Below are 12,223 nucleotides of genomic sequence, written 5' to 3' on the forward strand. Positions count from 1 at the left end.
AAAAAAGCCAAGCTGATTTCAGAGGTAGCTACAGCAAAAAGTTACTTAGAAAGGCACGGGGCCCATAGTAGTCAGTGCAAATCCACTGGGTTTGGGGCAACGTTGGTGTGATCTGGGCCATCTCTCAGTGTTTCTTGTCTTTCAGTGTGAAAATGAGAGGGTGTCCCCAGCCCTTTCTTCTTTGAGGACTTGGTGAAGAAAAACCAGGCGGCAAAGCTAAAGGCGTGTACAATGCTTGGTCGGGAGCTGTGATTCTCATCCAGCTTCTCTTGATCTGACGGGAGGGACCTCCCAAGCAGGCCTCCCACCACCTTTGCATAAACACATTCTGCGTGCATGTGTCCGGGATGCTCGCCCGTGGACACACGCCCACGCCGCACTACTGTTTCCTCCCAGGTGGGGCACGTCTCCGTGCTGCTTCTTGCTCTGTCACATGGGTAACCCTGGCAGCTGCTTGCTGCTATTTGCATCCCTACTAGTTGGTGAGCTCCGGGTGGATTGCCCAGACCGGGCCACCCTGTTACTGCTGGCTTCGGGCCATCAGCATCGCTCAGCTACTGTCACTCCCCAGATGTTCACGTCTGCCTGAAATCCCGGGGCAGGAGGGGACCCAAGGAGGTCCTCTGGCCCTCCCTCCTGCCTTGAGGCAAGACCAGACCACACCCAAACTGATCCAGACAGCCGAGGAGCAGGCCTGCTGCTAAAACCTATGGAGAAGCCTCCCCAACGTAATGGGTTCCGGCGTCGAATGAGCCCTTCCATCAGGAGACACCTGATGCTTCAGGGGGATTTTTTGGATGCCCACCTCTTGAGCATCTGCTGGTGGCTTTGAAATTCCACGTCTGCCATTCCTCCCCCGAGGGCAGAGAGAGCCAGCAACTCAGGGGGTGGATGCAGCGTTGGGGGTTTTGCTGCCCATTGGTGAGCTGTCTGATGCTCCGGGGGCACCCTCAGCTCCGTAGGGCCCCATCCTTACTGTGGATGGTGGGTCTGGCCCAGAATTCAATGACGTTTCAGGAGGAAAGAGGTGAGGGCAGACCAGGAGGACCGAATCCATCAGAACTTGCATGGATCCGTTCACTCGTTCATCAAATTCTTGTGGTGCCCACACTCCCATGCTCTGCAGGGTGAGGAGAGGAATTGGAACCGGAGGGCCCGCAGAGTCCTTGGGTCAGTGGAGGGCGGTGCCAGCCCGCGGCGGCAGCACTCCGGGGGCCTGTGGAGTCTGTATGGCGGGCAGGTGTGTTTTGGACATGCTTGCAAAGGCTCAGGTGCCTATGCTCTGGGCTCTCTGGAGGGATTCAAGACTGTTGCGGAGAGCTGCTCCCTGGGCTGCTGTCCTTTCCTTTCATGTGTCGCTCACATGGTGGCATCCAGGGCCATGTCACATCCACCACGGCCTGACACACAGCAGGCACTCAGGAAAACTGAGTCGATGAGTCTGATACCAACCAGGGTTTCCTCTTATCAATAGAAACTGGTAAGGGGCCAGACGACAAATTCAGGCAAGGCTCTATTGGGGCCCCTGCGGCAGCAGGGAGGGCAAGAATAGCCACAGGTTCCCTTGCTGGCTCCCTAAGGCGGGGGAAGGGAGCTGGTTCCTTATATGGGGTGAGGATGGGGGTGTGTCGGGGGGAGGCGTGGCTTAGGTGCTCTGCCCACCCTTTGGCGGTGCTGAGTGCAGGGGGCATGCGCAGTACATGCTTTTGCTCCTGACTCCTCAGAAGTGGCAGTTGGGTTTTTGGTCTTTTTGTGTCTTGTTGTCCATAATTTGCCCTGACTGCACATGCACACAGTTATTTTTAGTCCCTTATAGTTTCTTTGTATGTTATCGCTTGAGGTGCAAGCACTGCAGCAAAGGGTCTCAGGTCCCAGGTCCCAGCCTATCTCAGTTCTTAGAGCTGGCTCCACCCCGGCTCCACCACTGGCCCTGAGTGAGTCCACCGTGAGCCAGGTTGTGTCTCCCTCTCCCCAAATTCATATGTTGGGTCCTAACCCCTGGTATCTTAGAAAGCAGCTGTATTTGGAGATGGGGTCTTGAAAGAGATAATTAAGGTAAAACGAGGTCACTAGGTGAGCCCTAATCCAATGTCCTTATAAGAAGAGGAGATTGGGATACAGACACACATCACGGGATACAGACCATGTGAGGACACAGGGAGGAGATGGCCGTCTCTAAGGCAAGGAGAGAACCAGCCTCAGAAGGAACCTTGATCTCGGACGTCCAGCCTCCAGAACTGCGATACGATACGTTTCTGCCATTGCACTCCCCCGTCGGGGGTACTTTGTTCTGGCAGCCCCAGCAAATGAGTACACCTCCGTGGGGAAGGGGGGTGGTTATTTCCCTCTTGAGGCCTGTGGTTCCACCAGACTCCATACCTGGAACACTGGGCCGGCTCCTCAACCTCCTGCATCTGCAGAATGGGACCAGTGATGGGTTTGTGGCCAGGATTCGATGAGATGTGACCCGCGGGCCTCAGCCCGACCTGACGAAGGAGCCCACGGGCCTGCGCAGAGGCTGGCTCTGGGTTCTGCACCTGGTGGGCAGGTGATGTCGATGACAGATATGTTAAAAAGTCCTCAAAATAACAAACGTCTGAGTTTGAGGTAGAACCTGGGATGGGAAGGCCGCCAGCTCCACTGGGTGGAGACCTCTCTGACTCGAGAACTCTAATGGCATGGAAGGCACCTGCTGGGAGAAGCGTGAGTTACAGAGCTGCTGCCGGGCAATGGGGACCGGGAGGGTGAAACGCAGGGCTGCAGGTGACCTGCTTGAGGAAGCACAGAGGCTGGTGTTGGCTCTGGGACCCGGGGTTCTTTAGGTCAACGTCCTTGTGCACCAGCCTCCATCCGACCCGGCGGGGGCGGCAGCGGGTGTCTGCCTGGCCTGAGCCTGGCGGGGACGCGAGGGGGCCAGAGCCCAGGACCAAGCCCTCCAGGCCAGGGGCAGGGCCAGCGTGAGCTCTGGAGGCTGTGGGGCTGTGGCCTGAGTTCCTGGCGCACAGAGCGACACCCAAGTGGATCATCTGCTCAGCTCTCCATGGCTGCAGGAGCTGGCTTGTCCTCTGCCTGCCGATACCGCAAGGGCATCGTGGGGCAGGGGCGGGTCCCACTTCTTCTTTTACCTGGAACTTGTCTCCCAAAGTAAGGTCGTCTTTGAGCCTTTCTGACCTTTCCAACCCCTTGACCTGTGACCTCCTGGAGGGCCACTGGAGTCCTAAATGTCGTCCTGTGATTCGCTGAGTCTATGAGGCTCTGGGGTGGGGCGAGCAGGGGATGATCTTTCTGGAACCCTCCTCGGGGTGGGCCCAGGGACCTTCTAGGCACCCCTTAATTATATTTTCACATCTATCCACCCCCTTTCACATCACAGTTACTAAAACATCATTAATTAGGTTACACACACACATACACCGCCCCCCCACCCCTGCAGCGTAACCATGATAGAAAACACCACATTCCAGCTGACAAGAAGCCAGCAGCCCTGCCTTTCTTCTAGCTAAACAGAGAGACCCATTATGCTGGAATTTTACTTTCTCATGGTTTGGAACCATTACATCAGCACTGATGTAATAACATGGTTAACTTCAGAGGTGAATTTATTTTGGTTTGGAGTTCAGATAGTTTATCTGTTAGCAAAACCCAAACAAAGCCACTCAAGTTTAAAATGAGCCATTTTGCCATCCCCCTTCTCTCCTCCCCAGGTAAACACACTTCAGATGTATTTTCATCTCATGGCAAAGGAGGTGACCTTTGCTGATGGATTTTGGAGGCAATGCTCCTTTTTTTCTAAGGAGACTGACCAAGGCAGTGTTGACCAGCTGGGTGCTGAGTGGGTAGACGAGCCCCAAACAAGTAAGGATTCAGGAAGTCCACCAGCAGCTTCTCTGAAGACAGAGTGGGGATCTGTCCAACTTTCTTCTACAAGCCCCGTTCTCCTGAAATAAGTGTATGCGCAGTGTCTCCATCCCCGCCAGGCACACAGGGAAGCGCCTGTTGGTGTCTGAGCCCGGGGCTGGGTCTCCAGACAAGAGTTCTCAGCATCCCAGAGGGTTTACTCGAGGCTTCTAGGTGTTTTCGTCTGGGCCCTGTTCTAGGAGGAAGTGCACAGGTGGAAAGGGCTGTGACATTGGGTGGCAAGGTCTTTTGTGATGGGGCGCAAGTGCGTAGGGGCTGTGAGTGGACCACGGAAGCTGGGCGATGGGTACACGGGGCTGATTGTACTAACTCTCCATCCTCGCGTGTGCTCGGAAATTTCTGTAACCAAGTTACGATCAAATCAAATCCCGGTCCCCATGATGTTCGGATAACCCCTTTCTTCCTCTAAGAAAGGGGAGGGGATGGCCAGGGTGGGTGGGGAGGTGCAGATGTCTGAAGGATGCAGGAAGCTGAAGGTGACCTGGCTCCCTGCTGGTCCCTGTGCACGGCCAGACCTGCCATCGTGGTGTTTCTACTTAGAGGAATGCTTTGGGGTCTCTGGGACAGGAGGCAGAGAGTCCTGGGCGATGCGCCTGACATCCCGAGGGCTTGCTGGGAGCCGACAGGCCTGGTATCACCTTCTGCCACACCCAGGGGACCCAGCAGCTTCGGACACCGAAGCCACAAATCGCGTCGGGCTGCGGAAGGGAGGAGGGGGGCACGGCTTCTGAGGGGTTCCAGGGCCTCTGCTTAGGGAGTCGGAGCATCACATCCCCTTCTAGGCCCGTGGTCCTCAGCCCGGCCTGTGTTAGGATCAGCCGTAGAGCCCCTCAATGCCCAGGCAGCCTCCAAGCCTCACTGCATCAGGATCTCTGGGGGCGGGCTGTGCAGGCACGCTGAGAACCCCTGGCCTGTCCTCCTGACAGGTCTGGGCTCGGCTGTGGGCTACAGCATCACTCTGCTCCGCTCAGCAGGGTAGGGGCACCCGGGCAGGGTCCTCCCATGGCAGTGTGTGGTCGTGTTCCGGTGCATCTGATGCGACTCCCAGTAACGGTGGTTTGGGTACCGCCCACCTGGAAATACTATTTCTCCAACACGTCCATCCAGGACACAGCATCCTCACCAGAGGGAATGAGTGGCGGCCGCCCACCCAGGCCACTGTGGAGGATGTCACTGCTGGGGGGCAGGGACACAAGGGGAGGTTCTAGAGGCCGGTGGCTCTCCCCTCCTTGGATTTTTTTTTTTTTTTTTTTTATTTTTTTTTTTTTACATCTTTATTGGAGTATGATTGCTTTATAATGGTGTGTTAGTTTCTGCTTTATAATAAAGTGAATCAGCTATACAAATACATATATCCCCATACCTACTCCCTCTTGCATCTCCCTCCCAACCTCCCTGTGCCACCCCTCTAGCTGGGAGACTTATATATATATATATAAGTTGTGGCTCGCAGGCTCTCGAGTGCAGGCTCAGTAGCTGTGGCGCACGGGCTTAGTTGCTCCGCGGCATGTGGGATCTTCCCGGGCCAGGGATCAAACCCGTGTCCCCTGCATTGGCAGGTAGATTCTCAACCACTGAGCCACCAGGGAAGTCCCACCCTCTTTGGAACTTAAACATGATGTAACAAATCCACTTGACACGGCAATGCAGAACACACATGCGCACAAATATACAAACACAGATGTCACTGAGACGAGCGTCATGAAAGATACCCACCTTTTTATGTGTGATTTCTGTTATTTTCGATCCTATTCCTTTTTATTGCATTAAAAAACGAAGGTCTTAACCCGCTACATTTGGACTCACGACGCACTCGTGGTTAACAACCTACAGTCTGAAAAACGCTGCTCTGGGTAGTTGGCAAAACAAATTCTGGGATGGCATACTGACTGGCCAGCACCTGGGTGTCCCCCCAAAGCAGGGGTACCTGACTCAGGGCAAGAGACGAACGGGTTCAAAGGTCGCCCCCCGGACCGTGGGCAGCCCCAGAAGAACCGAGATGCTGCAGGGACTGTGTCCAGCATGGGGACCTGTGCTGAGTGGGGCCTCAGCTTCGCTTTGCCGGCTCTGAAATGACCCCTAGGGCCACCGACATCCGAGATTCCCTATCGAGGGTCTGACCCTCTAGACCCAAGCCTGCTTTGCTCCCACCCTCTCTGGGGATCTTGCAGAGCAGGGTTGGAGCTGCTTGGTGTCCGGAATGACCCTGGGCACCTGGGCTTGAAGGTGGGCGAGCCCTCCCTGACCTCCTGTGCCCCTAACTTCGCCTGGTCTCTCTGCCGGCCTCCACAGTCATGCTGCTGGGAAGAGCATCCTGGCCTGTCCACTTGCTTATCAGCTCTTCTTTCCGGGGCCTCGTCCCCACCGCTCTGCTGAAATCGCTCTTGGATCTAATCAGCTGCTAAGGCCCAGGGTGAGTTCCCTGCTCTCACTGTACGCGGCTGCTCCCGGCATCTGGCAGCTGGCCTTTGCCCCCCCTCTGTCCACCGTCCACCAGGCTGGCCTCGTTTCTCTCCTCCTTTGCTGGCTCTCTCACCTCTCAAGGCCAAAGTGCCCTGGGGCCTCACCCTTGGCCGTCTCCCTTCCTCTTGTCCATCGACACCCTGTCCCTGGGGGAACTCATCTCGCCCTGCCTTTCAGTGCCATCCGTATGCTGGCAGCTCCCGAATTTGGTTGACCTCTGCCCTGAACCCCAAACTTCTTCCAGCTGCTTATTCAGCACCCCTACCGGTGCCTAACAGGCCTCTCAAAACCCACACATTCAAGGGGAACTGTTTATTGCCCTCTGCTTCTCTCCCCATCTCCCCACTTCCCAGAAGCGGCACTGCATTTTCTTGGCCACTCAGCCCCCAAACGTGGGATCCACCCTCCGATTTCTCTCTTGCCTTCATACCCCACACCCAGTCCATCAGCAAGTCCTGTCGACACCAGCCCCCAAACAGAGGCCAGAGTCAGCCACTTCTCACCACCTCCACTGCTGAAACGCTGGCCCGACCACCACCACCTGGGTTATTGTAACAGCACCTAACTCATCTGTCTCCCTACAGTTTATTGTGCACCCTCAGCTAGACTGACCTTCTCACTGGGTAAATCAGATCACAGCAGCACTTGATAAAAACCCTCTAAAACCTTCCCATTGCACTTCGAACAATCCCTAGGCTCCTTGCCACACCCTTGGTGCCCCCCCCCCAATATTTATTCTGTATTTCTTACTTTCTGGTCGAACCCTTGTTTAATTTGGAGCCGTGCAGCACCCAGCCAAGTGTCTATATTTCCCAACCTCCTTTACATCTACAGGTGGCCAATGAGAGAAAAGCAGATTTGTTGACTGGGGCTCTTGGGATTATTCTTCCAAGAGCGCTGGCTCAGCTAAGAGGATGCAGGGCTTTGCTCTTCTACTTTCTTCCTTCCCACTGCTTGAAATGAAGATGTGATGGATGGTGCTCCAGCAGCCATCTTGTGATTATAACTTTGATGATAGAAACTTCATGAAAAGTACAAGGAGCATGAGTGCCCAATGACCACGGAGCCATTATACCAGGCTTGGAATTCCTAATTCTGAGCTTTTCCTATGTGAGAAATAGCTTGTGTTAGCCACGGAGGTCACATCTAATCCTAAGGCGTAGAACTTGCAAAGCTTAATGTGATCTGGCCTCTACTTCCTTCAATCCTTCTCCCCTTGCTTCACCGTGTTCCAATCACATTGGCTTGCTTTCTGTTCCTTGAACGTTCTTAGTCCCACCTTGGAGCCCTTCCCCCCGAGTTCTGTGATTTCCTCCTTATCTTTGGATCACCTCCTCAGAGAAGACTTTCCTGACTTATGCAGCCCCCTGACCAGTCTGCTTCCCATCAACCGCCCTTTAAAAATCCATGACACTTTTCACTCTTGGAAATTACTTGCTTTTAAGAACATATTTATTGTGTGTTTCTTTCTTAGGTAGTAAAGTTTTGTGAGAATAGAGATTTTGACTGTCTTGTTCACAGCTATAGCTCCGGGGCCTGGCCTGTGATAGGCACCTTAAAGAATCAGTGGAATAAGATGACTTTTCAGAATGTTTCGAAGAACTTTAACTTGTGTGTATCCATACCTCACAGAATTCCTTCCCACGTATTGGAAAATAGTTCGGCCGACACCCGTGGCTCATCCATGGTTGCTGGGCTTAGTGACAGCTGGACAGACAAAAAGAGAGTGTAGCCTTGTGCTCCAGAAGCCAGAGTCTAGCGGGCGACACGGATAACTGAGCCCATATGGACAGGCAAGTATTGAAGCGCTGGCTACCAGGAAGGCACCGAGGATGGGGCAGTGTGTCCATTTCAACGGAGGCAGAAGCTGACTCGGAAGGGCTTGTGGAAGCAAGTTTGGACAGAGCGTGTTCCTGGCAGACAAGGTTTGGGGGAAGGACGCTGCATCAGTAAAGAGAGAAGGGCTGAGGTCCCCAGTGTGACCAACTATCCCGGTTTGTCTGGGACCATCCATGGAAAGTCCCACATCCTGGGAAACTCCTTTGTCCCAGGAAAGCGAGGACGAGTGGTTTTCCTAGAGATTCACAGCTATTCGGGTCACTAGAAGTGGTTCCCAGTGGCAGCAGGAGAGAGAGAGAGAGAGAGTGGCTGGAGCTGAGGAAGGGGATCCTTCATCAGAAGTTGGATAGGTGACAGGAGCAGATGAGAAGCCCTGAGGCATCACGAGGCGTTTGAACTGTTTCCTTGACAGCGGAGACCCCTATAAAACTGCGGGCCGGAGCTTGGTTGTAGGATTTAACTGTTGGAGGATGGCTCTTCCTCCTGGGACATGCTGGGGGCTGCAGGTCACCAGCCTGCACATTGCGGGCGGCTGGTGTGGCTGGCGCTGCTTTGTCTCCACGGCCTCCATGCTGACCCCCAGCTCTGGATTAGTCAGGCCAGGGGTGTGCTGTCCACACAGCCCCCCTTCCCCAGGGCCGAGGCTCATGGGTGCTTCTGGGAGAGCCACTCAGCTGGTCCCTTTGGAGCCTCTGATGGCCACATTCCGCAGACCACACCTTCCTGACGTTTCCAGGGGCAGGCATTCCAGGGGAATCTGGGGAACGTTTTTTTTCTTTCGGCGGCAGGGAGGCAGGAAAAGCAGGGGTCCTGGGCAAGTCTGTGCTTCCCCGTCCAGTGGGCCCTGCGGTGGGGCGGTGGCCGTGCCGCCAGCGCCAAGGCCCCGTGGACCATCTCAGACATCTGACCTGGCTGTGGGAAGGGTCTCCATGGCAACACCGCCGTTCCTGACCGCTCCTTCACCATCTCCTCCCCCTCAGTCACAAATTCCTATGGATTCTGCCTTCTAAGTCTCCCGTGGAGTCAGGAGTGAGTTTATTTAGGGTGGAAAAGGGCCTTGATACTCTTTCCATCCTATTGGCGCAAGTACCCGGAGACTGGTCACTGTTTCCTGTATTTGGTGCCTTAGTCACACATCTACACTCCCCACTGCCCCCGTCCTACACTGACACCTGCACACTCCAACACACAGCCCAAAACATACAGCACGTATACCTCAACACACACACATGCTTACACACACCACTACAAACACTATACACACACGGACCCAACACACATTACACAGAGACCCATACCCAATACACACACACACAGACCCAACACACACACACACACACACACACACAGACCCATACCCAATACACACACACACACACACACACACACACACACACACACACACACACACACACACACACCCACACACACACACACACACACACCAACCAGCCCTCTGAACTCAGTTCCTGTGCTGACCCTCCCGGGACCACCACTGTCCTCTGCCCTCCAGCCTCTGGGCTGGCCTCCAGTTTGGGGCTCCATTTCTGTCTCTCAGTGTAAGATGCCCCAGGCAGTCCTTTCCCCCAGGGACTCGGCCCAAGGGCTGCCCCCAGGCCTCCCATGCAGTCTGCTCACCACTGAGTCTGGAGTTAGCCATCCCTCGGCTCCCAATTTTGGAGGCTACCCCCCTGAAACCCCTGCCCTGGCCTTGCAGCTCTGCGCCCACTGGCCCAGATCAGGAGGGACACAGTGCCATTTGCACCCTCGAGTCCCCATTCCCCGGGACAGGTTGCTCACCCGGTGACCACCCGTCCCCTGGCCCAGGTTGCCCCCCCAGCACCCTATCCCGGCCTCCTTCTGGGACACTCTGCTGCGCTCAGCCTTCTTGGCCACCGCTGCCCCTGCAGCCCATCTGGCTGCGTGCCACCACCCTGTCCTGTCTTTTCTTCCACCTCCCTGACTGCTCCTGTCTGCTTGTCCCTCCTGTGCCCTATCTGGGCGGTCACCCCGTCTCAGCTGTATGCCTCCTCGCTCACAGGGCTGCTGTGGGCGGGTGCGGTCCCGCAAGGTCACCAGGACCCCGCTCGGGTCCTTCTGCTCCGAATTCAGAAGGCGCAAGCATCTGCTGCCTGGAAGGCCCCGGCCAGACGCCCCTCTCCACCCCGACCGGCTCTGCCCTACTTTCCCCAGGGCTGCTCCAACCCTGGTGCCAGTGTGGAGGGTCTCCCACTCACCGGCGCCCGATACACTCCTGGCTCTGCGCTTGCTGCCACCGGGGGCCTGGCTCTGCCGGCTCACTGAGCTGTCGTCACCTGGCACACGGCTCTGTCCTCACTAGGTCCTCTGTGCAAAGGCATTCTGTACAGTGGATAAAAGAGCACTTTGGGAAGAAAAGACAGACGCATCGGGAAGTGTTGGAGATGCTGCTGAGGGGCTCTGAACCCAGAACAAGCCCTTGTGGCTGGAAAGGGTGTTACCGCCACTATGTGCAAGATGGGCGTGTGCGTATTTCTGTATTGAACTGATACAGGATTCTTGGGGAGCTGAGCTTAGCTAAACAACAGTTTGGCCACATTACTTATAGATACAAACAACGTCATAAAGGGATCCTACACAGATGCATGTTCTTAGTTCTTCTGACTAGTGATAGTGCATGTCAGTGGACGAGCGTTTTAGCACCTGTGTCCCTGATGAAAGCCAAGGCATTGGCAGCTCCTTTTTTATTTTTAATTAAGTTCCTTGCTCTGTGCTGTTATTTCTGAGTCAGTAGGAAGTTGCGGGGGTTCGAGAAGCGTTAGACCCTCTAAGGGAGGTGAAGCTCAAGTGAAAGGTTAATGTTGTGTGTGTCTTCACCCTAAAGAGGCTGAATCTTTTTCTTTCTTTCTCTCTTTCTCTCCCTCCCTCCCTCCCTTCCTCTCCTTCTTCCTTTCTTTTTCTCTCCCTTTCTCTCTTTTCTTTTGGAAAAGTACAACGGGGCAAATCCTCAAATCCCTGGCTTGAGAAGAGCTCGCATGAAAAAACTCTGGGCTGACGGGCTCTGCGGGCAGGGGGAGCCCCGAGGATGCTACCTGTTCGCCAGGGTCCTGCCCACAGTTCTATTGGCGGCGCTAAAGCAGACGGACTCTGGGTCTCTCTTGCCAACTCAGAGAACGAGCACACAGTAGGTATTTGTCCTTCAATAGGCCAGAACCAAAACACTTTACCCCTTTCACAGTGGGGTCTCCTAATTAGATATAAATACATTTAGCCATCAAGCAAAAATCGGATCCTTCCCATTTCATTCTTTTCATTCTTTTTCATTTTCTTTTTTGTTCAGGATTTCAACCCATAAGCTAATGCATGGGGAAGGGAAGGGGCTAAAAGAGGTGAATGCCCTCGGGCCCAAGAAGGGGTGTAAGAAACGCCTCTTTTCTCGGGCTAGCTCCTGACTCACTGGGGCCCCGGGGCCTGGTCAGCGGGGCTGCAGTGCTGACTTGCTGGAGGTGAAAGGGCTGAACACGGAGAGGACTTGATATCAGCACAGCTTCAGGAGCCAGTCAGTAGGCCTGGGCTGCTGGGAGATGAAGCTGGTAACGGCGTTGGGTTTTTTGTTTCTCTTTGCCAGCCATGGTGGTTCCCCTGTGGAGTGCCCATCGATGGCTAGACGGAGACTGTTTTACTGGCTATGAGCATTCAATTAGAATGTAAGGAAAGGGAGCACTTGTGTGGAGCATAGCATTACGATGGCCTCTTTCCGGGCTGCTTTACTATGGGAGCCTGCCAGGCATGGATCTATAGGGAGACGGGGTGCACAGGTGCACTGAGGGGTGGCGTGATGTGTGGGAACAGAGGTCCTTAGCTTCGTATACATAAATGGACGAACATGTTCATTGGTCTTGTTTAGAAAGCAAAAAGGATGCCTTGTCTGTACCTGTATATACGAGGATAATTTCCCTATTTTCTTTTTTTCTGTCTTGTCCCTGTCTCACATTAGACCCTGAGAAACGCTGTCTTGGTTCAG

The 12,223-nt window shown here is 54.6% G+C and overlaps 1 protein-coding gene across 1 annotated transcript in view; it reads left to right on the forward strand.

The window, feature by feature from the left end:
• Positions 1-12,223, forward strand: part of INHBB (inhibin subunit beta B) — a 27,628-nt gene that overhangs the window by 4,712 nt on the left and 10,693 nt on the right. The window contains exons 3-4 of the mRNA XM_007469663.1: positions 1,127-1,240; positions 10,262-10,359. Of these exons, the coding sequence (XP_007469725.1) occupies positions 1,127-1,240; positions 10,262-10,359 (212 nt within the window). The remainder of the gene's footprint in view (positions 1-1,126; positions 1,241-10,261; positions 10,360-12,223) is intronic.

Source organism: Lipotes vexillifer, unplaced genomic scaffold (genome assembly GCF_000442215.2).
Source record: "Lipotes vexillifer unplaced genomic scaffold, Lipotes_vexillifer_v1.1 scaffold1607, whole genome shotgun sequence".
Taxonomy (NCBI): domain Eukaryota; kingdom Metazoa; phylum Chordata; class Mammalia; order Artiodactyla; family Lipotidae; genus Lipotes; species Lipotes vexillifer.